Here is a 26149-nt window from a genome sequence, read left to right as displayed (position 1 = left end):
TTAGGACTACCAGCTTGACTCACGCTCATTATAGGATTTGTAAAATTACGAGGACATCTAGTGGTCAGAATCAGAAGTCCTAAATGAAAATTTCTCTCTCTGTTGATCTTCTCTCACACACCCAAGTTTTTTCTCTCAACATGCACTGAATGCAGCAAGTACTTTATGATAGAGAACGAGAGGGAACCAGTGAGAGTATTATTAACCTACATGAGGCTCCCAGCTGCACACAGAGAGCTGTCAGGTGCACCGATGGATGTAGCATGGGCAGGCACGGACTAGAGGGCATGATGTCTGCATTAGATGACAAGGTCCTCTCCACACCTGAGCCAGCACACAACTCAATACCCTTCAGTCATCACTGGGCTTCTAATTTAAAATGTATCAACTAGCATTCAGTAGAGTACAAGCACTCACAGACCTCCAGCTATGAGAAATCCTTCGTCTAATCTGCTATCATAGCAGCTCTTTGGGAAACAGTAAAATGATTGTGTCACGGTGAGTCCTCTGGCCCTCTGATCTCACACTGGACATAGTAAACTGTTTCTCACTGTTTGTATATGGTCCTTCTCCAGTGTTGCGTTGGTGTGATAGGATGTGTTTGATCTCCAGGTAGCTGCTGCAGAGGGGAGGCAATATATTCAAAGTCAAAGAAAGACAGAAAGATAGTACTGAGGGTAGGATCATGGGAGATTGGTCGGGCGGATGATGGAATTGTAGGGAAGATGAAGTGTAGACAAATAGCTCAGTTTCAGCCAGTGGTCTTTCTTTACACTAAACACACCTGCCTAGAAACAACAGGTGCATGAATGGTTCCACTAGTTAATTTAGAAATATTACCATTATTCATATATCCATGCTACATATTTAAATGCTTTATGCTCATGTCAGTGAAGGTACCAAGTTCAAATTTAAATACAATCTTTATTCAAGGTCATAGACATCTCCCAAAGGTATAATCCATTAAACAGCAACACAGGCATTTACAATTCAAGGACAAATAATTCACTTTTACAATAACAAATCCAAGGTGTTTTGCCTCTTGAAGCTATGTTTCACCAGCTGTTGCCTTTAAATTTGGACGGCAGACGACAAACCAAATACTCAGTTCAACAATATTTCTATATTAGTACCTTAATGTACTTAATGTCATGTCCACGTCAGCACTGATGGCCATGAAACTAAATTGTGATGATACTCTGTTAATTCACAGTCTGATATCCTTTGCCATGTTTTCCAAACTGGAAACTGAGGCCTTTCAACTTTGCCTTTTTTTCCTTTATGGCCAGCAAAACAACAGTCTTTTATGACATGCAGTTTGTAGAACATGAATACTATGATAATACTATTGACTGCACTGAACATTTGAAGATTAAAATACTTTCTTTGAATTTGAAAATCACCAGAATAAATCAATTTACTCAGTTAATACTGACCAGATTGCCTGTCAAAGGGCAACATAAGGACATCTACAACATCTAACTGTGACTGAACAGACAATTGTATTTAATGGGAAAAGACACTGTGGTTTCCTCACATGAGAATTTGATTTCATTTAAAACTGTCCCTACCCCCCATATATTTAACTTCCAGTGCTGTTAGAAAGATGTAAATTACTTCTGAAAGTTTTATTGTGACCCTATTAGAAATGTTATTATATAATATTAGCTTTATTTGACCAAAGCTATAATGGTTGCTTAATCTCAAAGTGAAGTTTAATTTTTTAAGTAAACATCTTGCCAGAATACCTGGTTTTAAAGTAATGCACAGAAAATATAACTGCCACACTGAAAATGAAGAATATTCAGGCAATAGATCCATTAACTATTTATATATCATACTTTTTATATCTTTATAATGGCAGGTTAGATTAATATACTAACTATGAAAGAGTTCAGTAACAATGCTAACACAAATTCTGCCTGCAATATCTTAAAAATAAAACATAAAGGCAAGTGCTGTTCAGATGCACTGAAAGGATTCCTCACTCCTGTTAAGTAAGGCAGGCTTCTTGAACACCTGAACAATCCCTGTAATGCAGCGCACTCTCCAGGCATAGATATGGTTTTTGCGTGCTTCATCCTCACAACGCCACAGGGTAACGACAAAGCACTACACAAGCAGCTACTGTTAAGTTACGACACTATCAAAATGCTGTCGGTGTGGAATTTTGGTGCTCGGTATTTGCTACAGTGTTCTTCTGTATTTCTGTACTACACATCTGTTACTATTTTGTGATCCTGTTGTCTTGACATTAAGGTGTCCCTCTACAATAAAAGTGCCAAATTTAAACTGGCAACATTCATTATCAACTACATTATCAAGATAAAGGATTTGTGTATACCTTAAAAAAAATTTTTTAACATGCAAACCGATCTCAACATTATGACACCTGTTGTTTTTTTTTGAGTAGGGTATAGAGAGGTGTACTTTACCTGCATTTTTCCAAATGCCTAGAACTGCCTCGTCTTATATGTTTAACAACTGCAAACTTTAAGCTACATTTGTGACAGTAAGGATCAGTTTCCTATACAGGAATTAAGCCTAAATTATATCCTACATATACTAAAGTGTCCTTTTCAACCACACGTGGTTCAGATTAGTCCTACATTTAACTCAGTCTTGTTAAACTAGACCGATTTCCTGAAAGAAGATTAAAGTTCCTCCAGGACTACATGGACTCAGGCTTAAATTAAACCTCTAGTTTGGAAGTTTAGATTAATTATGAATTGGGATTTTTTTGACCAGTTTCAGCTGTCATGAGCACCTTAAGTCCAGCTCTAATGAGGACACAGGTGATCGATATTAACCACATTAGTGCACTCTCACTAGAGGATTAACACAGCTGACTGAGATTAAGCTTCTTAGTCCTGGACTGTATTTAAGTCTCTTAAGACATGACTAATTATTCTAGATTTCAACCAAATCCTGGTTGAATTCAAACCATGTCCAGGAAACTGGGCCTTTAGACTTGCTACGATATTAGCTTGCTAAGTCGTCGCTACTGTGCTTTTTTGAGTTGTTTATTAATGTTTCAATTGCATAACAATTTCATATTCTCCACAAGATGATAGTTGGATTCCAGGTTGTAGTCTGATCCTTATTTTTTCTGCAAAATGTTAAGATCCTAACCTTTTAGTCACACATAGCTTTGGAGGACTGGCAAGAGCTGGTGTTAAATTATACCCGTCAGGCCAATGAGAGCTGCTGCAGGCATATAGTTATGCCACTGCACAGGTTCATTATGCTTTTCCTTTCTCTTTACCTCCAGAGATTAGGCCCCACACTGAGACATAAACACAAAATTGGGTCCTTGTAGAAAGCCTGTGATGAGCCTGCATCGATTTAAAGTTGGGATAACAAAGGCTTTGCCATATTTAATGGCTATTTCCAGAACTTTCTGAACGCTACATGAGCTCATTATCTGCAATTAGCTGGGTTTCTCCTAATAAATGTTTTTGAAACTCTCCATCTGGACATAAGGCCACCCACTGTGGCACACACTGTGATATCTTTGGGGACGTCAGGGTGTATTTTCACCCTTCCAATTATCAGGCATCAGGGTCTCCTGGTGTATCCCCACAACCTTGAAAGTATGAATGATTCTGAATATAGCTTCTGCTCCCTGTGGAGGGGGTTATGAACAGGACTATTTCTTGGCTGGTAGGAGCTTTTTTTCACTGTTGGACAGAGCCAGGCTAGCTGTTTCCAGTCTTTGTGCTAAGCTAGGCTAACCAGCCGCTGGCAATTACTTCCTATTTACTGTACAGACATGAGAGTGGTATTGATCTTCTCATGATGACACCCAAACATTCCTATTATTTTAAGGTGCTCCTGCAATACTGCATGATTAAGTTTCAGTTGCTGTCAACAACACTGATTCAGATTGAATGAAGCAGTACAGATTTCAATTATTTCCTCACCATTTCTCTATATGAACCTGTTCATTGTTCAACACATTTTCCTCTTTTACATATGACATATGAAATTGTTTCTGTCAATGTGCTGAGTTTGTACAACTTTAAATTAGTGTGCTGTTGCCAGCAAAACTGTCACATAAATTTCTGCAGAGATGTTGACTAACCAGTGTCAGACAGCAAGAAGGAAGTGAGTTAAAAGAATTGGTCTTCACACCACAAGGTTTTTGGCCTCTTCAGTGACCCATCATGAGCCTTGTGAAGAGCAATCTGAAAAGTCGAGCGAACCCGAGCTGTGGCGTGTGCCTCAGGGGAGTGTTAGGCCTCCCTGCTGCTGATCTGTCTGACTGGCCTTAAAACACCAAGTCTCAGAAAGTGCAATTCCCCAAAGCTATGTCTTATATCTTCGTAATTTCCTTCATGACATTGGTATTTTTGTTTTTCTGTTTGTTAGTAAGCCACTGTCTGATCCAGAAAATCAATGTGGGTTCAAGCTTCGTAAATAGGCTTTCATGCAATTTATCTCCACAATGCCCATGGAGAATGTGTAAAGGCTTGATTACCTGTTAAACTCCCCTGCATCTAATAAGCATATCTGAGGTATAGATTTAGACTGTGACTGAATACTATTGGATATGTAAGCTACTTCCACAAAATAGTTCTGAAAGGTTAAATCTATCATATCAAAGTTCATAACAAAGATAACAATTACTTCATTACAAAAAATATAGACTAGTGACATTTAGGATCAACTATCCATTAAATTCTAAAATATAGTTTAACTGAGACAGCATAGGGTTGCACAGTGACAGGATGTTCATCTCCCAGTTAGAAAACAGCGATAAGCTTCACTGTTTTCCTTTTTTTCTTTTCATTTTGGTATAATTACTGAACAAACAATAACATTGGAAAAAATTCAAATATTGTAAACATTGTACCAGTACAAAAGCACATATCGCAAGACGTGGTCAGAAAACACCAATACAGGCAGCGCTAACAGCTTTTACTCCTCCTCCATTGATTTCTCAATCTCCTTCAGCCTGCGGACAAACTCCTGAGCCTCCCTGTCTCCGATGCGAGCGTCCAGCATCCTCATGATTGGCTTCTCTGGAGGGGAAAGCAAACAGATGAGAGTAGTTCCTACACTTGACACAAATATCTCTAGATTGAATGGCTTTTCATGTTGTATTGGAAAAGTAATTGGAAACCCAGAGCTACACCCTCTGGTCCCCCAAGAAGCCAATATTATGTTTGCGCAAAACAAAAAACTTGATACAGCCCGGAGCTATATGTACCGCTTGGTTTACTGCGAGAGAGGTGGAGAATGACAGGCTGGACGCTCTTGCCGGCTGCTGAGGCATTCGGTCTCCCTGGCCAGCAGAAGTCGCTGAGAGGAGCCACGGCTTCACCGGCGAAGTCGTTGGTGGAAAGCCAGTCGTAGTCCATCACAGTGAAGGTCAAACAGGCAAACCTATGTCTATACTGTTCAGGACTGACGTGGCTGGAAGGTACAGGAACCAAACAAATGAGGCTTAGGATATGCACAAGTAAGAAGAGGGAGAGGGGGAAAGAGAGGGAAATAATACTCACAAGTAAAAGAGTTCGTCAAATACTGGGTGCAGTGTCTTAAGTTTCACTTGCGTGCGTTGACTCTTGGCCATAGGGAACAGGTGGTGAGGACAGAGCTCCACTATGACAAATGGGTCACTGAGACCTGAGGAGGACCAGAAAAAGTGAGTGAAAACTCAACTTTAAAACAATAACCTATATTTTTTTCTAAACTGTTAGAGTTTTACCATTGGCATCCAGTGCAATGATATCTGCAGCGTGCAGAATCTCAACTGTCAGTCTCTGCTCTGGAGCATCGTAGTAGCACTTCACACTGATCCGACCAAAACGGGTATGTTTGAGTGTTTTCTGAAACATTAAACACAGTTTTTTATCACTGAGGATTATTTTAATCAGCATATAAAGGTGCAGTAACATTGACATAACGTTACAATATGATGTAAAAGCATAAAAGCAACTCATTTTGAGTTCTCCACAGCCGAAAAAGGTGAAGGAATTATTACTTGAAAGAATGATTTTTATTACTGCTCCAAAAAAACAACAAAAAAACCCCCAAAACATTTTCAGCATATATCAGTCTACATGTTGTATCACTTGACAGCATCTTGTTTTTCAAGAGTCCAGAAGATGGCAGATTTTCAATCAGAGGTAAAACAACAGAAGACAGTCTGTTGTCCAATCAGTACACCTCTGTCCACTTTAGGTGTCCACTAAAATGAAATTGTCAGGCTGGTAAGTTGAAACATACCTGTTGGGAAATCTTCTCCAGATAGTACTGTTCAATCAGCTCAAAGGAGGAACATTTATTTAGCCTGAGCTCCTCATCCACGACCTAAAGCAGCAGAAGTACGATGAGAAGGGGACAAAGATAAATGACACCTTAGCCAGGAGGACATAAATCCTAAAAAAAAATGGCAAGATGTCCTACCTTGTAGTCTCCACTTTTCATGTCTTCCAGGGAAAGACCCTCTCCCTTGGCATGGAAGAACTGCAACAGGGTCTAAAGCATTCAAGTAAAATAAATAAATACATTTAAAAAATATATAACTTGCGAGCGAGTCATTACATTCATCCCTCTAATTTTGAGCAGTCTCAGCACAGTAGAGAGACGTGTTGTTCACACAAACAGCATGAAACCTGTGGCAGGCAAACCTGTCTGCCAAAACGCCAAACTCACTCGCGTGTAGAATGCCATGACTTTTCAAGCAATTCTGTCACGTTCCCTGCTAGCTGGTTAAATTGGCATTAGAATATACAGTAGCTCCCACATTGTCATTCATGAGGGAACTCACTTTAGTGCTGAACTACTACCTAGACACTTCATAAATATCTAATATATGCTAATGATTGCACGGCAGCAGGAATACAAAGCTAATTAAATGATAATGATAAGTAGAGATGATAATCTTGACACATGTCTTTTTAAGTTGACTACTCTTCTTAGTGCCTGACTGGAAATAGCTATAAAGAGTAATCACTGACCTCCATTGTATACTGGAAGCGGTTGTAGAACTCCACCTGAACACCCCTGTTTTCTGCGACTGCATCCAGGATCATCCGCAGGAGCAGCTCCCACATGCTCTGGAGAACTCTAAAAGGCAGCAGACACAATCAGGCACCCACACATTTGCCAGCTCTTCCAATTACACCCCTGTACCCTCACTTAGCCTCAAGTATGTTTTCACAGATAATAGCTTGATAATGATAAGTTGGAACACAAAACATGTCTGAGGGGTGTTATTATTATTATTGCAAAGCCTACATTCATACACAATCGCAGCATCTTATTTGCTGAGCTGTCACAGTTTTCACCTGGTACTATGAAATAAATGAAATCTTATTTAGTGAAGAAGAAACAGTGGTTATGTAACTTGACATAAGGATATGTCTGTTATAAAGTTTAAGTTCCACAATTTCACAGTTTCACAGCACAGTTTCGGGTGTGCTGGCATTTCGTACTGGTTTACAATTCAAATGTATGCTGATGATGCAGTGTATTATGTGTATGCAAAAAATAGGCAACATACTGTACAGGAGCCCTATGTTAATGCACATTTCAAGCTGCCTTTTTTTTCACATAGTGGCTTTAATGGTTTGTTTGAAAGACTTGCTGTATATGTACCTGCTTTACATAATCTTGCACGCTACATGTGCCTGTTGTGAGTTTATGTTGTGAATACTGTCGTGCTTGTGTTTCATAATTTTGTACTGAATGTTTTCTTTAAAATTGTATTATTAACTGCACAGACAGACCAGATGGAAATGAGCAATTAGGCAGAATGTGGCACAATTATAACTCAGAATAGTTATTAAAATTAATTTGCATTGTCCCTGTCAACAGAAAATTGTATTTATAATGAGAGCGAGGAGCAGAAAGTAATTACCTAGTCAGATTCTCCTTTACAAGGTTTTCAGTGAGGATGACCATAGTGTCTTGTAGGTACTTCATAAGAGGGGACACAGCCTGGAAGAATGTCACGTTAACATGCATTACTAAGTACTGTGGCTGCAAACACCACTGATACAAGAATGAATGCTGTAGAAAACCACTTCTAGGCCTTACGTCGTCATTGTTGATGGAGTCTGGAGACAGGCTGATGTGCTGGATGTACCTCCGCAGCTCAGGCAGCATCTGTATAGAGATATTCTCTCGTACATGTGCATGCAGGTGCATTTGTATACAAGTATGTGCTCATGTATATAATGCATATACAGATACAAAAAGCAACACAATTTTGGAAAAGGTTTACATATATGAAATTGTGCAGTGTATTTTTGCCCCATGCAAAACACCCAAGAACATATCCTCTGCACTCCAAAGCAGTCTTGTATTTAGCATTTAGCATAGCTTAACAGACTTTGGACATGCATAGAATTTAGAATTTGTACAATCTTTTTTTAAACTTATTTCATAAAGTCACTGCTTATAGAAACCTTACCCTGTCAAGGTGAATCGATTCCCTTTAAAGTATAAAAAATGATCAATTGTGGAGTTACAAGGTTTTCACAGGCAGTGACACATTACTATTCATGTGTACCATGTCTCATACTTTTAAGTGTAGTTGATCTGCAGGTATTCATGCTCTGTGTACAGCACCTTGTCAGTGAGCAGTGTGATGAGACGTTTGGCTTCTCTCTGCAGGTCCAGGTCCATGTTAAACAGCTGCCCATTGAGAGCCTTGTAAACCTGCTCCTTCCCCTCCACCCCACAGGACTCCTCCATGGCCCGCTCCACACCTTGCCAGTCCAGGTCACGGGGCAGATGACCCAGGAAAATGCGCACGTGCTCTGTGTTGTTCAGGGCGATGCAGAGCTAGCCAAAAGCAAGGAGGAGCAGAAGAGGAGAAACAGAGGGTGGAGGTGGAGAAACAAAGAAGGAAAAGAAGCAGGGCTACAGAGAAGTGGAGGGACGGGGTGCGAGTGTAAACGACGATTGACGATGACGACAAGCGGCAACTGCTTTTTTTTGTGTATACGTAGAACATATCTGATCTCCTGCTGAGCCCTTTGTCTTGCCAGGGAGAACACTTGCTGACATTTACTTCCCACGTCATTGTGTGCCCTCCCCTAGTTCTGTCTTGCTACAGGCGTTACCTGCACTGTGAAGCTCTTGTGGTCTCGGCCCAGCTGGTTCCTCTCAATCTTGCGTGTTATCATCTCTGAGTAGCACACAGCCTCGCTGCAGAAATTCTGTGACAGATAAAATACCAGTTCTGTTATTAAAGTGAAATTCTCTGTTTCCTTTTTGATTTTGACTGCCGGTAAAATCTTTTATTAATCCTGTGCGTATGTATGTGAGTCTGCTCTGAGTCATGGTTCTTATGTGTGGAGGATGTACATGAGTGTGGCAACACTGGAAGTCACACTCACATCTGTCAAACGAGTGATAAAGATGAAGGCTCCCGCAGAGTCTGGCCAGGCCAACTGGAGCCAGATCTCGCGTACCTGGCTGAAGCATGTTGTCACTTCAACTGCTGAGGAGCTGTTTTTGGCCTGCTGCACAGGCTCCAGCTGCTCACAAAACACATAAAAACACAACATGCAACAACATGCATAGTGTATAGTGTGTGAATAAAACAGGGAACATGTTTTAACACACTGTGGAGTTGTTATAAAGCATTTATTACCTGTTTAATGACTTGTATTAAAAGTTAATACATGCCTTACTACAGTTAATCCTTTAAAACACAGTGTATAACTGTTATGAGCCAATATATAAATGTCTTTATGACTGGTTATCCATACATTTCTTAAAGAAACAAACAAACCAAGAAAAATGTAAAACCCATATTGGGGTATTATAAAGAAAAAATGAAATTACATTCTACCTACAAAGGATTTGTATGTGTATATGTTGGTAAATAAATGTATTAATACATGCTTTATTACACACTATATATTTGTAGTAAGCAATTACTGTATATAGATATCTTTTATATATTTATAAGCAATCAAACATCAAATACAATAACAACAAAGTGCCGTCATATCTGTTTACAACTATATTATAGTGTGTTACAGTGTGATATGAATATATATTAAATGTTTATATACTGCTCATCAAATGCTTAATAAAGGTTGAAAGAAAATGTTAACTACAGTAGACATTCCTGTAGAGCACTATTAATAATTAGTTAATCATAGCTGTATGCCACCACAGAGCAAATTACATTATTTTCATTGTATTATTTACATAATTTCAAGGGCAGAAGCCTCTCACCTTGTCCGCTTCCACGGCTTTATGAATTCTGTCACAGGATCTGTCATGAACGATCTGCAGCCACTTATGAATCGAGGACTTGAACCAGTTATGAAAGCCTGTCAAGGCCAACATTTTAGCATCCCTGTTAGAGAAGAACACAAGTCATTTTTAATAAATTCAAAGCTGAAGAAAAGGTTGAAGTCTCATCTTCTCGCTGACATTTCAAACAAATAACCACCAGTCAGAGCCTTTTACGCTGCTATTAGAGAAGTCATTAGAGTAAAACTGATAACCAACTTGAGAGGAAGAAACTCCCGAAAGCCTTTGAGGATTTTCAAGGACATGAAGAGCTCAAAGATGGTCTCTCCCATTGTCTGAGTCAGTCTGGAGCTCTCCTGCTCCAGAGTCCCACAAACCCGCTCCATCGCTACATTTACATCATCAGCTACCTGAAGGTAGAAAGAATTTGACTGTGTTCAAGTACCTGTGTGTCAACAACAACAATACTGTATGACTAAAAAATTACTTTATAAGACTTGTTTACAATTACGTTTCAATGACATACCTGTTTCTCCAACTGCCTGTATGATATGCTGAAGAAATCTACTTTCACTGCACTGTGAGAACAAACAAAGGATGAAATGAAATCAGTCCAATAATAACTCATGCAGATTAATGTTTCTATGCCAGTTGGCATAACATTTCTACACTGTATTTTTATTGATGAGATGTACAGCATTGATATTCACCTGTAGAAGAGTTTGTTGTACATGTTCTGGGCTCTCTGTACATCTGCACACACAGCATCAACCACCTGAACCAGCTTCTTCAGCTGCTCCTCCAGAGTCTACATTGTCAATACACAATGAACAACATCATGGATATCAATTCTCAAGCCACAGTCAGTAAAATTACAAGATGTAATGATTTCTATCATTAAGACTTACTGTATATTAATCAGTATAAACTTACCACGTCCTCTGGTTTATATTGCGCAATTAAGCTCTCGTACCACTCTGCAGTCCCTTTCTGTTGAAGTAATTACACAAATTAAGGAGAAAACGTGGGTTAATTAAAGGTGCCCTGTGGAGTATTCAATGTTGTTTACCTTCAGATTTTCTCTCTAATACACAACGCATGTATCCTTTAAGCTTATAGTGTTGAATATATTAACTACTACATTAAATGCTTCATTTAAAACCGATTAAAACTTTCTGGTCTTCTTTTCCTCTTTTCTTGGTACTTTACTGCTTTTTCACCAACAATAACACCAACAGCTAAACAGTACATTACTCCACTCTGTAATTGGCAGAAACCACATGTCAGCCCTGTTTTCATGATGTACATGCATGTCCTTGTGTTCATGTTGCTTTCATGCATTACAAACTATATGGGGACCTGCTCGTCAAGACATTCATCTACAGCACTGCACCTCTAGTTGTCAAAAACTCCACGGGGTACCTTTAAGTGAACTTACTGTAAAATAGATGATTGTTTTTTTATTGCACTTTCATTGTTACCTTGACAGCAGTAGTGATATCCAAATGCAGTTCATTTCGAAGAGGACATACAGTCTTAAACGCCCGCATGTTTTGCATGTAGCCAATCCCCCTGGCATACACAGATAGGGAAAAGCCAATTACAATACAAGACTGTTTTCAGGTCACGTAAATGCTGGTTTCACATCATAGACTAACATATTGTTCTGAGAATTAAATAAGTACAAAAGCTACAATCTCACATAATTCTTTCTACTCTAATTATATGCAGGATCCTGCATTATCTCTGCAGGAGAGGATAGATGCAACTTTAACTGTTAGGTGAGTCACTCTGTGTTTGTGTGAGTGTGTGTTTCTGAGAGGTGTAGAAAAGATCTCCCTCGAGGTGTTGATCACTGGGCAGAGCTGGACTTCTGACTGGGGACATTTCTATAAAAAAAACTCTCTCCTTCTTCCTTCTTTTGTGCGACGGTAACTCATGGCTAAGGCCAAAGGAGGGTGATTTCAGTCGATCTTTCAAAGACTTTGACTCAGCAGAATATCTCTGTAATACTGACCAGATTTCCATCAAATTTAGTTACATTATGATCTTCCATGGATTGTTTCTCATGATTTTATGGAAAACCCTTTGGCCAACACATTGTGCGATCACAATGTGTCTAAAAATTAATGCATGGATTTCCATGAAACTCACTGTGGATATTCATGTTCTCAAAAGGATAAATGCTTATGATTTGGTGATTTCCTCAGGCTAAAAGTTCCACATGTACACATGCAATATTAAAATCTATAATCTAAATCTTCAATTTGCTGCGCATGTTCATGCATAATATCATATAGGGAATAATACATGTTGCGTGATTTAAAAATATGTAAGTTATTCCTTATGACCACAATATGTTGGCACAAATAACAGCTATTTTTCAGGTTTTATACAACAAAACGTGTGATCAGGAACAAATGTTTAATAATTTTATTTAAATGAGCAATGAGCAATGATTAAGATATTTCTGTTGCTGCTTCCTCCACAGAGTATGGCTGACTGGTTGAAGTCTCTCTGTGTCTGTTGGGGTGAGATGTTGAGTGTGTTCCTGGTATGGCAGCACAGGCGAGTGCCTGATGTAATGTGATGGCAGTGTGACTTTACCTCAGCATGAGCTCGTAGCGTGTAATGGCAGCAGTGCTGGTGCAGGGGAAAACCTGACGCATGTTCTTCATCAGGCACAGGCAGTGCTCTGTGTACAGCCTGAAGCTGTCTGACAGCTGCCTTTCCTGGACACAGGAAGGGCCTTCAGTTATAGCTTCAAGTATACTGAGTGAGACATTTTTGGCTTAACCAAAAACCTTGATGAATGTCAGTGAAGAGCTGAGCTAATGAGGTGAATGTTTCCAGATGATGAAAGGTTTTTTTCCTACTGAGAGGCAGAGGACAGAGAACCTACCAGGTCGCCCCTCACAGCGGCGGGATCCCACTCTGCATCAATGGTTCTCAGGAGCCGCAGCAGCAGGGAGTAGCACACCCTCTGGGTCCGATGGTGGCTGCTATAGCACTGCCAACGACTGTGTTAAAAAACAAAACATGCACCTTTTACTTGATGCTAAAGCTTTCATATTTTATTTGATCAATTTTATTTCTCCATTAATACTCACATAATGGCCTGTTGGAGAGGTGAAAGATCAGTTTGCACAGCATGGTGAGTCAGTACAGTCCATGCTGGGGGACAAACCTGCCCATTCCAGTTGTAGGGCTCTCTCTAGAATTATATATCCATGCAATTTCAATCATACTTTGACAAGTGTAAGAAAAATGTCAATTTGTCAATGAATAATACAAAATATAAACATTAATATAAACTACTGAACTACTAATAAACTAAGTAAATGTAACTATAATTAGCCTGCCTGTGGCCATCAAACTCTTTAACTCCTCCCTCTAAGTGTTAGTCTGTATGACCCTAAGTCATTAAACTGGACATTGATCATTACATCTCTGCAATACTTGACATAATTGTGCAATATTCTGTGTTAATACTCCTGTGCAATATACTCTTTTGAGTTTAAAATTCTCTATTTATTGATATTGATATTTATTCATACCTCTGTTACTGCTGTGCAATATCCTCAGTCCCATTATAATCTTATAAGCTACACTTCACTTGGCAGTTCATGCACTATTACCTTATACCGTATCATCAACCGGTAAACCCAATTTGTACTTCACACTTATTTTATTTTGTACTTATACCCACTTGGTACTTTCTGACCTGTATTATAGTGTATTATATATTTTTTTTGCTTAGTACTTCTATTCCTGTGTGCACTGACGTGATAGTGAGCTGCTGTCGTAAAAGAGTTTCCCCTCAGGGATCAATAAAGTATTTCTGATTCTGAATTATAGTAGGTTAAAATAGTAGGCCCAAATCAAATTTCTGTTATACAGACTGGTATCAGATAAACACATTTTTTAAAACCAAAGTTCACCCACACTCCTTTCAAAACACTATCAGAGTTCAGCTACTCTGACTGCAACACAAAATAGACTTTGTACATCAACCACCTCAGCAGCAACTGTTGTCAGGTGTGATCGAGGAGCTCTGAAGTACAAGAAAGTATGTGCTGTGCTGTTCAATGCATCCTGCAATTTACTATTTTGTTTTTTTACACTGCAATAAATCAACTCCAATCAGTCAGAACAAAGCCTAATCATTATAAATCCCATTCAATGGCCCCTAGAGGCCATGCTGTTGGTGGTTTGTCCCAACCGACAGGCCAAGCAAGCAACCAATCTAACAAACTAAGAGATTAATTGATTAAAAACAGACAACAAACAATTAAAAAGTAATTGAAATAAAAGCTGTTGCATGAGAGTATGTCACTGCCACAAATCACAAATAGTTTTATTATAAAGGTTGCTTTGAATAAACATGGAAGAAACTCACCTTAACATGAGCGTGCTCATACTCCACAATCTGACACAGTAGTTTCTTGTGAATGGAGACATTTGAGTCTTTCTTAGACAAAGCTGTGTCTCTCTGACAGAAGAAAAAGAGTATTAAAAGTTGTAATTCTTCATATCCTACACATGCAAGAAGAGGAGTATACTGTATACTGAATTACTGTTATACCCTACAGACCTGGCAGGTGAAGACTTTCAGTATCAGGTGACATTCTCCCTGAACTTTAGACGTACTCGATCGAGGCTCCAGCTTAAACCAGGTGTCATAGCCAACAACTGGGATCTCCTGCAAGAAGGAAACCAGCCAGATTAACAGCATTTCAGGGAAATCCTTCACATTATATCCTTCGGGGAATCTATTTATGATTGTGTTTGATTTGTCACAGTAGCTCTACACCTCTGACAAGTGAGAGTTTATTTTGAACTATTGTTCACTTTGAACACTCACATTCAAAGGGATGTTGATGCATCCGAGGAAGTCATCTGCATTCTCCTCAGAGCCTGATGATGCGGATCCATTGGCACGCACTGACTTTGCTATCTGCTTAAAATACCTGACAAGAAAAAGCAGAGTGCGAGGAAAAAGGAGTCTTGTTTGTCACAGGTTGAATTCACATTTAATTGTACTGTGAGAACTATAATCTAACAGTTTAATTTTTAGGCATTTAGCCAATGCTTTTATCCACTGTGACCTACAATTAGAGCATCGGCAGAATGAGTTTCATTTCCTAATGAAAGTTGGCTATTACTCAGATTTTTGTTCAAATGGAAATTGCGCATTTTCCACCACATTTATGACCCCTTTGTCCCTTGGTTGAGATTGACATTCCCAGATTTTCATTAGACATGTCTGTTGCTATTATTATTATTAAGTCTCTCCATGACCCGGCTGAACTCTCTGTGTTCTTTGTGTGCACAGCTTTATTGGCACTGGGCTTTCCTGTTTGTCAGTCTTTCTTTAAGATTAAAGGACAAATACCAAATGATCCCCTTAAATTAACAAACAGGTTGGTGTCAGTATTTTTCAACAAATGTAGATAACCTAGGCCCCTTCACTCATGAACTGCAACTTTTGGCTTAATTCAGATGGAAATGACCCTTTGATTGACAGCTTGAATGACTCATCTATCCACTGCCGCAGTGCCAACTGGATGAATAAACTAAATACCAACTTATATAACTGTGCACAGAATCACAATTAGTGATTCACTTGCATTTCATCCCTTCAAAAAAATGAACAACACTGCTAAAGGAATATCCAGCATTTTGTAAAAAAGATGTATCTAAGACAGTTACATCATTACATTAATAGTAATTCAGGATTACACAACATAGTTTCTTCTACCTTCCCATTCCTCGAAGTCCACTGACTTCATTGAGCTTTTTGCAGGCCTCAGCGACAGACACGTCATCGTCATGATCCCTGAAGAAAAGAGGTAAATTCAGAAGTTATTACAACCTGTCATCTCCTGTAGAACATGTTTCATTATCTTTGCACAAAGATTAATAGAACTGAGAAGTGAAGGAGAGCTACAATCAAGACCCATTGTAGTTCAAGAAAAACATTAGTCTACTCAACTTTTATTGGAGTCAAGCGTTAACTCTTAACAGAGCTCTGCCCTCGGGGAGGGATACATTTCTATAACAGCTAAATAATGACTCTTCAACCTGTGGCCCAATATTCACACTCAAGGACATAATGGATAAAACTATCAACTTTAACCACAACCAAAACCACTTTTTTTTTTCATCCAACCTAAAAGACCTTTTCTGTTTGCTAAAAACATTTGTTGGATGACTCTTTCGTGTGTGTTTTCTGTTTGCGTATACAGTATGTCTTTTGTTATCTGTGATGCAAGAAAAAACATTTAGACTAATCTAATATAATGAAAATCATTATAAAAAACCTTTGTCCCTCTGGCAAGGTGACATTCAAGGAAATCAAGGTGTTGCTGTGTACTAATCTTACCATATGTCAAGATGTAAGAGGTCATTGTGGACATCATCTATTTCACTGTGAAAAAAGCAACCAAAAATACAGCAGTCATTAATTGAATTGTCATCTCCATGACTAAACACTGACAATAAACACCTCAATCCTTTAGCGATCCTTTCACAGAGTTGACAATGTGCTGCACTGGTCACATAACTAACAGCTTTGGTGTTAGTGTGAAACAAATGAAACTGTGAATCCTGCACGTCACACATATCACCATGTCCAGTACTCTGATGAAGATTTAAGTGCTGTACTCACAACACAAAGTGCTCGTCCCACACTGGGTTGAGAGTCTCTGGTTTGACCTCAGTCACCTGGATACACTTGGCAGGTAACACTTCCTTGGTGCTGGAGCGTTTCTCCAGCTTCTCCTTTCTCTTCCTGAAGCTGAACTTTCTCTCCTTCTTCTCCTCCACCTCCCGCGGGCTCTGGCCCACCAGGATTCCTAGCATGCAGTAGGGGTCGCTGTACCCTGGCAGGCCGCAGGGTGACGCAGAAAAGGTTATCACACACATGAAACTCCTTATATCACCCTGTGAGGTGAAGGAGATCTACAACCAATGTATATCACCCTGATGATGCTGTTACAGCAGCCTTGGGCTCATTTGCGATTACAGTACAATCAGTGTTGTGTTTTGGTAAAGTTCTCGTCAGTGTCAGGAGTGCGACTGGTTGACAATGGGCTTGTTCGAGATAAATTTCACCACACATGGAAAGTGGACACGAGTAGTTGTCTGCGGTCGGTGGAAGGGACAAAATCCTCCAGCCATTTTGGACAGACAAGTCCAGTACTTGACAGATCGCGAGACTGCTTTTTATTAATCTTTTATATATTTAATATATGAAATATTTAATATATTTAATTAGATACCAGGTATTATAATTTCATCAAAGTGGTTGATGTGATGTTGTATGTGTGAGAGGACACACACAACATGTATACATATTATACATATAACATATTATATGCATATACAGTATTTTGATCACTATGGCAGGATTTATATTTTAACTAATTTCTTTCATTGCAGTTTCATGTAAATAGCCTGTCCACCTCAACCTTATTCCCATCTCAAAATAAACCCTCACATTATGCAGCTGTAAAATAATTACATGCATACTGAACATATGAAAAATTCATAAACTTTCATATAGAAATGAAATAAACTTTCATATAGAAATGAAACCTAGTAAAATGTAAGTCTATGCGTATACACAGAAAATGAATCGATAGAGAGACAAACCCAGCCATCCCATTTTTAGGTTTTTATTGTCAGAGGAGAGCAACTGCAGCTCCTGACTCTAAAAATTTATATATTTTGAAATTCTATTTTTTTCATTTCATCATGACGCCATAAAAGTCATGAGCAGGTTGGGCAGAATTATACCCATCATGCATTGTATCATCACTGCTGGTCAAACCTGCGTAAGCCTCGCTTATCTTAAATGACCCTATTGCCATTAAGTGCTGACAACTATATGATGTCAGCTGATTTAGTAATTTATTGGGCAAGCGCCCTGAAAAGCTTTCCAATTCCATATTGTTGCTGGATAAGCCATATTTCACAGGACTGTTTTGTTTTCCAATAGAAAAAGGTTATTTAATGCTTGAAATGTCTCACCATTTGCATCCTTGGCCATCAGATTCTTTGCTTTCATAACAGAAACCCTCAAAGAAAAACTGGCTCGCTGTGAAAAAAGAAATGTCAGTTCAATAATAAACAGTAAATGCAACAAATTAAAGTCATGCATTGAGTACATTATCAATTCTAATTCAATTCAATTCAAATTTATTTTCATATCAGAAGTTATTTCAGGGAACATTACAATGTATTTTCTTTAACTTGACTCTCCTGCATCTCCATTTAAATAAACAGCAGCATGCATTGTAGTGTAAGAATGTAAAAAATCAATTCCTGTATGCTTCATCAGGTATCTTATATATTGTGAGTCACAAGGTAATAACTGAATATCTGAGAATATGAGATTTGAGAATATTTAAAAGGAAAAATATTTTAAATCTGGTCACAACATTTCCAGCAGTCTATCATAAGGGCTCACAGTTCTTAACAGAGATATTTGAATTTGAATATCTGTTCAAACTATGAGCATGAGAAAATATCAGTAAATGCACTAAAACACCACCGTTGGCTGCACAGCTCAGGTTTAGTGATGCCTCTAAATCTGCAACATTGATGAGTTCATTCTATAATGTGCTTTACTAACTTAAGACGATAATGACTTATAGTAAAGGACTGTACCAGACGTTTTGCATGTTTTAGCACATTTACCACGAACCATGTTGTTGTATGTTTTTGAAGTATGTTTTCTATTGTTGCAGGCACCGATTGGTCTCCATTTACTTCTGTATTACACAATATGACAATATATTAGGAGACTCTTTAAATTTGCTTGAATCCTGTACTCATATTGTTACAAGGTAATGCACAGCACACGGTTCATTCTGTACATAATGTACAATATAATTACAACTTTAAAGATGAACAAAAACTAATGCAGACTTGATGTTCAGTGTGCTGGATTACACAACTCAAACAAGTTTTAAGAGTTAACTAATTTCATCCTGAAATTACTGTAAAGGAACCAAAGACTACCTGGAACAGCAGGAAAAATACATAAATATTGTACAGCATGCATTCAAAAATGTTCTGCAAAGTGTAAATAAACTTAAGTAGCTAAAACTTGCACAAATACTGTATGCTCCTTCAGCATTCATTGTTCTATATCTTCAAAACACTGATGAGCTATGATGCCTCCACTTTGTTTTACGCTTGTGTGAAATCTACTGGACACAAAATAGGAACTATTTTACATTGCAACTACTTAAACTTGAAAATGAAAACTTCAACATTCAACTGTTTGTTGTAAATAGCCAACAATGTAATAATATTATGTCAGCACAGGTTGGAAATTTACATGATTAGTGGCAATTCTTACCTTTAAGTATAGAAAACTGATGAATAACGAGTGTCAACTTCTACTGCCACAGTATATCTAAAGGATATTGTTATGACAACATTTGAATGGAGATTGACTCATGTACAGAGTGTCTCACCGTGGATTCTTGAACTTTTTGGAGAATGATGTCATGTTCCTCTTCTCCCATATCAAACACCTTGGAGAGATGGTCAGACAATTAAAAAACGTTTTTTTGAAGCAGAAACCTGAATAAACATTCTAGAAACACTCAGTTTCTTGCTTCTTGTTACAGTTCGAAATACGAACTGAACAGATGAAACATGTACTTTCTAAAGTTGACAAAAAATCCACTGAAATTTAAAATATTTAAAATATTTTAAAATTTAACATATTTAAAATATTTAAAATTTAAAATTTATAAAATATTTGGTTCAGTCAGAGCCACCGCCAGCACCTGACCAGCTAGGAGCACACCTTGAAAAAAGACAGGCTACAATCCTTAGCATCTCATCATCTGAGTGGATGTAATATCACAGCAGAAAATCAGTACACAGTGTGACTGGGCTTTGATGTTTAATCAGGTTTGAGCCAAGAGCATCTGTTCAGATTTTTACAGCCTGCTCACAACAAATAACACTCTCTATGTGGCTATCATCAGTGTTACTAACAAAGATTTAATGGAGCTCAGGAAATGGAATCAGTTTTTCTGCGATAGATAGATAGATAGATAGATAGATAGATAGATAGATAGATAGATAGATAGATAGATAGATAGATAGATAGATAGATAGATAGATAGATAGATAGATAGATAGATAGATAGATAGATAGATAGATAGATAGATAGATAGTTACCTTTAGCAGATAAGCAAACAGCTCTTCATCACTTTTCACATGTTCTGGTGAAGGCACTCCCACCCGGTTGACCACCGTGTACACAGCTTCCTCATAAAGAAGGTCCAGCTACATGAAAACACACTCCACTTAATAACAACCCTTCAAAAATAAAAGTTCATGCTCTTGCCATTATGCTTTCTGCTCTGCTGCACATCAAAAGCAGTTATTGTGACGTTTTACATTTAGTCCCTGCTGAAATACGCTGAAAACAGAAAAGCTGAGCTGACACACCTCTGTCCTGCTGATTCTGTCGGGGATAAAAGCCTGGTCCACATGCTCTTGGGGCGGCGGCACTGTGCAGGCCCCTCTTTGGCACTGTGAGGGGATGGAAACAGTTCAGCCAAAACAAAATCAGCTTTTTTAAAGGCTGTGTTGAGTAAGAACTGGAGAGAGGAGAAGCTGAGGTCACAGTAAGATATTATTGACAGTAGACCCTCAATCATCACTTAGAAGGAGTGACCTCTCCACTTATTTCCTTTAGTTTGCTTTCCAGTGGTGGAAGAAGTATTTAGAGTTTTTACTTAAGCAAACATACCCCAACAACAATGTAAAAATACTCCATTACAAGTTAAAGTCCTACATTCAATATCTTACTTAAGTTAAATGTACTGCAAAAGTATTAACAGCAAAATATACTTTAAGTATCAAAAATAAAAGTTCTCATTCAATAGAAAATGACCCATGATATACTATTATATCTAACATTATTAGATTGTTAATATGTGAGATGATTAATGGGGTAGGAAAGAAGAAATAACAAATTTGCATCTTTTTTTTTTACCTTTTTCTAATCTTTGCTTTTTGTGAAATATTGGATTTTTTTTTTTTACCACTTTGGGCCTCAAATACTTATTTGAATGAAACCATCTGAGATGTTCAGAGGGGAAATCACTTTTTGATGAGCCTGCTAACAACTAGACATTTAAAACGTGACAAATGCTCCAAACGTGACACTGATTTATTTGCCAAAAAGAGAACCATTAGTTTCCAGCCAGTTTTATTTTATTTATTTTATAAGCTTATCATATGTTTTTTATGTAAAATATTAATCTGAAAAGTAACTGGTAACTATAGCTGTCAAATAAATGTAGTGGAGTAAAATGTGCAATTTTTTCCTCTGAAATGTAAGTATAAAGTAGCACAAAAGGGTTTACGTTTAAGTAAAGTACACGTATCTTTCCACCACTGCTGCATTCATAGCCACTTTATCAAGACTCATTCCAAATTTAGACATCCACAATAAAGAAAACAGGCAAAATTTTAGTCCTCAAAAGTTAATATTATGACTTGCCAGTTATGACATGTAGTGTGGATGTTTTGCTTTTTGCTTATTTTTTTACTCCCGTCTTACAGCAATTTGGAAATGAAGACATCAGTTGCTCTCAGCAAAGATGTTAATACGGCACCAGTGCCTTGTTAGCAGTAGCAGCAGGAGGAGCTGAACATTGCCATCTAGAGCAGCTTGTCACAGCTGAGCCTCCAGTCTTCTGAGCAACCAACTCAACCCGGTCCTTCTGTCTACAAACGTCATACTGGCTACGACGGTGGGCTAAATGACAGCACGGAGGCCTACTTGCTACGTGCTTCAAGTGTGTTACAGATGGAAAGGTGGAAGTTGAGTTGGGGTTACCTCAGCCTGGGCAGCCCGCAGCATGTTCTCCTGTTTCTGAAGGATGGCATTCACACGCTCAAAGAACTCCACGCTCTCCTCGGAAATCCTGCCAAGAAGTGGTAGCAGATTGACAATTCATCTCTAAAAATAGACATGAAAATCTTGGAAAATATGTTAATTTGTGAGAAAAAGTGAGGTGAAATACATTGCATGGTAAAAAGATACATCACCTCATCAGTCGTAATTAAAAAAACAAAGTGGGATTCAGTGACATTGGTGGGATCACACTGCATCCTGTTTGCAAATACAGATAATCAGTTTCCTTTTTATGTCGAACTACTGGACTCCATCGCCTGCAGTTCAGCTCCTTATTAGCTATCAAACATCGTCTTATCTTATGCTCTAAAAACCAAAGCAGGTCGGGACCAAAGCTCTCAGGAAACCAACATGTCTGTACTCTGCATGAACCATGTTAATCTACTATAATGAGCAGGGATGTGTGCAAAATGCAAATGGTGTTTTCTGTTTCCTCCAGGTGTGAGTGAATCCCCGGACTCCCACTGGCCCCAGTTGTCATGGTGATACAGGCACATTCAGGGAGGGAGTAGCTGGCTCAACACCTTGGGAATCCCCCCCCACCACCACCTTCACTCCCATGCTCACCCCTCCCAAATCTTTCACTGGGCATCTTCCTCCCTCTAGCAGAGCTGCCAGGATCAGCCACACTGTCTGCCTAGAACTCCTCACCCCCACACCTCCCAGCTTCTGTCTTCTTATACAGAAGAGCCGTCCACAGATGCCCTGTCACGCTCCTTCATTAGCGTCATCGCATCACAGCAGGCATGTGGCAGACCATCCCAGCACCCACTGACTCTAGCCTTGGTGGGGGAACGGATGGCAAACCCCTGTGGTATTGATGAGGACTAATGGCAGCCATGCTGGGAGAGTTGGTCAGGTTTCCACTGGCGTCAAACCCAGTCAAACTTGAGGTGTGGTTATATTCAGTTTAAATGGATGAAATCTTTTATTAATGCCAGACTAACTGTAAAATACAGAATACTCTTCAAAAAAGGTCCTCTTTTACGATTATTTTCCTTACCCTTTCATCTGTCGATTATTGTCTCAAATAATCGATGAATCGTTTGGTCCAGAGAAATCCGGAAAATTGTACAAAATGTCCATCACAACTTTGCAAAGCCGAAGTTGACATCATTGTCATGATTGCTTGTTTGTGTGACCAGCACCCAGATGTTCAGTTTACTATCATAAAAAGCTAGTGACTTTTGAGCATTTTAAATCTTGAAAAAATGACTTAAAAGGTGATTATTTAATAATCTAAATAATTGCTGATAACTTTTCTCTCGAGTAACTGTTTCTGCTGTACTTGATACTCCCTTTATTTTCACAAGAGGATGGACTTTAACCTTTCATTTATTAGCATTAAAGCTGTTTTGCAACAAAGACAGGCCTTTAGTTTTCAGCCTCACTGGTGTGTTTGTTGATTTTGCCAAATACTGATCAAAAACTGAGTTGTTATTCTAATATGAAACCCTTCAGTCAGTGTTTAAAAGCTTGAAACCACAAACCGAGTCTACAATCTGTGAATGACTCCACAAACAAAGCATGTTCCACTGACAAGAGATGGGAGGCTTTGCTTTTTGGAGCTTACAGTTTTCATTTGCACATATAGTACAAATAAGCTTCATTTGATTGTAATACATGTTATGTAATGAGACACTCAATTCTCTCCACATTCATCTTCAATCGTCCAGGGCATTCTCGTATCCAGAAATCTTTCCCATTTACTGTCAGTCAAACAGCTTGAGGGTTTACCCAGACAGTCTGGGATCTTTTGTTTTGAGCTTTGGGACGACGTGTTTATGAGCAGAAATAATGCCCAAACGATGCAAATCCAGTCAATTCTGATTTGACATCTAAAAAAGAAAAATGACGTTGCTATCTTTCAACCTTTCTCTCTCTCTCTCTCTCTCTCTCTCACACACACACATGCACAAACACATGTATACACATGCACCATCAGAAAAACAAACTGATTTGATGTTGCTAGGAAACAAGTCTTTTTTTGTTGTCATTTTATTATTATTTATTTCCAGAATTCATTCAACCTCCTGTCTGGAGAGTAAATCAGAAGACAGAAAACTCTGAACCTCTTCTAAGTGCGAGAATATGCGTTTAAACGTGACTAATTGGGAGGTTGGAGGTGACAGCAACCCTCACTTCAAACTTCAATATAATATGGCAGTGCATACATAGTAATTGATAGTGCAGACATCACTGTTGTTTGCAGCATGAAAGCCAATGTGACGTCTGTATGCATTCTAATAAAATGCGAAGATTTTTTAATCTGATTCATCACGGCTGTCAGTGCATAAGATCAGCCTCTAGGCTCCTATTATAACCAAGGATCTCCATGACAAGGATCCCCCCTCAATGCTACACACAAGACTCTTTGTTTTACTCTAATTACACATTTGATTAAGCAACAAAACATTGCAGGTGAAAAGACTCGAATGTGGAGATATGATTACAACAGCTCTGATAGAATCTCTCTATTCAATAACTTGTGTAACAGCAGTCTCCCAGCTAGAACTGCTGACAGACAGAATAGTAGCTTTGTGTGAAATTGTTTTCTACTTGGGTCGTCTTGGGTGCTTTACAATTGTGTTTGACAGTTTTACTGCTACTGTGCAGGTAAATAGCCGACTGAGGATTTCACCCATTTTCAAATAGGCAACTCTAAGGTAAAGCTCTTGCATGACTACAAGATATATAATGCCTGAGCAGTGAACTTCTGATTTATGTTCCTTATATGTTATTCATCAAACAATGTGGTACTGCACAGTATCATTGTGCTATAGCTTAAGCATTGCTGAGCTAAAGGAAAATCACTCCTGACAGTATTATGTATAGTGAAAGGTACACCAGTATTGTGGGTATTCCTTCCTCAGGGATTAAATGTATAGCATGTGTGCAAATGATGACCATAACTGCATGTGTTAGGGATTGTCTGATATATTTTTCTTTTTGTCAACAAATCCCATGAAAAGACAGAAACCATCAATGAACTGAGCCTGATAACACGTATTGTGTGTGTAGCAGAAGCCTGATATAGCTGTGTGTTTATCTACGAAGTATACATTTTTATATGCTCAGCTGAGATCTATTTTACTATCTGGATGGAATGTTTGGAAGATCAAAAGTGAATTTGTCCAATGTTCTTGATTAACTGATTAATCGTTTAATCTATAAAATGTCAGAAAATATTGAAAAATAGACATCTCAATTTCCCAATGCCCAAGGTACCGTCTTTAGATTGCCTCTTATGTCCATCTAACAGTCCAAAACTCAGAGATATTCAGTTTAATATAATTTAAGACAAGGAAAAGCAGCAAATCCTTGCATAGAGCTGAAACCGTCATATTTGGCATTTTTTTTTTAAAAGTGGCTGAAACGATTAATCGATTATCAAAATAGTTGCAGATTCATTTTCTTTTTACAGCTAGCTGGTACATATATATATATATATATATATATATATATACTTCACTATAGACTATAGACTTCATTGCGAACTCAATGAGGCTGTGGAAAACCACCCTTGAGGCCAATGGCAAGCCACTTGCACAAGTATCCATCAAATGTGGCATATACCAAGGAGATGCTCTGTCCCCACTGCTGTTCTGCATAGGACTGAACCCCCTCAGCCAGATAATCAACAAGACTGGCTATGGATACCGACTCAGGAACGGGGCCACCATCAGTCACCTCCTCTACATGGATGACATCAAGCTATACGCTAAGAGCGAGCGGGACATTGACTCACTGATCCACACCACCAGGATCTACAGCTCTGACATTGGGATGTCATTCGGGCTTGAGAAGTGCAGTCGAATGGTGACAAAGAGAGGGAAGGTAGTCCACACAGAAGGGGTCTCACTCCCAGAAGGAACAATAGCAGACATTAAGGATGGTTACAGGTACCTTGGAATACCACAGGCAAATGGCAACCTCGAAGAGGCAACAAGGAAGACGGCAATGGC

The 26149-nt window shown here is 38.6% G+C and overlaps 1 protein-coding gene across 2 annotated transcripts in view; it reads right to left on the bottom strand.

Annotated features, from left to right (window-relative positions):
• Window positions 1-904: 904 nt before the first annotated feature.
• Window positions 905-26149, bottom strand: part of baiap3 (BAI1 associated protein 3) — a 36588-nt gene continuing 11343 nt past the window's right edge. Inside the window, exons 1-33 of one of the 2 annotated variants that reach the window (XM_044182215.1) lie at window positions 22319-22449; window positions 22107-22194; window positions 20708-20791; window positions 20435-20542; window positions 19716-19775; window positions 18262-18328; window positions 16898-17111; window positions 16613-16657; window positions 15989-16066; window positions 15092-15197; window positions 14822-14929; window positions 14627-14719; window positions 13338-13441; window positions 13130-13247; window positions 12835-12959; window positions 11709-11799; window positions 11161-11217; window positions 10938-11035; window positions 10754-10805; window positions 10486-10637; window positions 10207-10330; window positions 9357-9497; window positions 9081-9176; window positions 8584-8799; window positions 8050-8118; window positions 7871-7950; window positions 6969-7077; window positions 6415-6486; window positions 6235-6318; window positions 5714-5834; window positions 5508-5631; window positions 5213-5418; window positions 905-5024 (exon numbers count right to left, since the gene is read on the bottom strand). In XM_044182215.1, coding sequence (XP_044038150.1) covers window positions 4921-5024; window positions 5213-5418; window positions 5508-5631; window positions 5714-5834; window positions 6235-6318; window positions 6415-6486; window positions 6969-7077; window positions 7871-7950; window positions 8050-8118; window positions 8584-8799; window positions 9081-9176; window positions 9357-9497; window positions 10207-10330; window positions 10486-10637; window positions 10754-10805; window positions 10938-11035; window positions 11161-11217; window positions 11709-11799; window positions 12835-12959; window positions 13130-13247; window positions 13338-13441; window positions 14627-14719; window positions 14822-14929; window positions 15092-15197; window positions 15989-16066; window positions 16613-16657; window positions 16898-17111; window positions 18262-18328; window positions 19716-19775; window positions 20435-20542; window positions 20708-20791; window positions 22107-22194; window positions 22319-22323 — 3399 coding nt within the window. In that variant the 5' untranslated portion in view covers window positions 22324-22449 and the 3' untranslated portion in view covers window positions 905-4920. Of the gene's footprint in view, window positions 5025-5212; window positions 5419-5507; window positions 5632-5713; window positions 5835-6234; window positions 6319-6414; window positions 6487-6968; window positions 7078-7870; window positions 7951-8049; window positions 8119-8583; window positions 8800-9080; window positions 9177-9356; window positions 9498-10206; window positions 10331-10485; window positions 10638-10753; window positions 10806-10937; window positions 11036-11160; window positions 11218-11708; window positions 11800-12834; window positions 12960-13129; window positions 13248-13337; window positions 13442-14626; window positions 14720-14821; window positions 14930-15091; window positions 15198-15988; window positions 16067-16612; window positions 16658-16897; window positions 17112-18261; window positions 18329-19715; window positions 19776-20434; window positions 20543-20707; window positions 20792-22106; window positions 22195-22318; window positions 22450-26149 lie in introns of those variants that run through there. The other variant, XM_044182214.1, reaches the window with a different exon arrangement.

The sequence above is a fragment of the Siniperca chuatsi genome, linkage group LG21 (genome assembly GCF_020085105.1).
Source record: "Siniperca chuatsi isolate FFG_IHB_CAS linkage group LG21, ASM2008510v1, whole genome shotgun sequence".
In the NCBI taxonomy this organism is placed as follows: domain Eukaryota; kingdom Metazoa; phylum Chordata; class Actinopteri; order Centrarchiformes; family Sinipercidae; genus Siniperca; species Siniperca chuatsi.
Note: the sequence above shows the minus strand (reverse complement) of the source record. Positions and strands in the feature narration are given on the sequence as shown.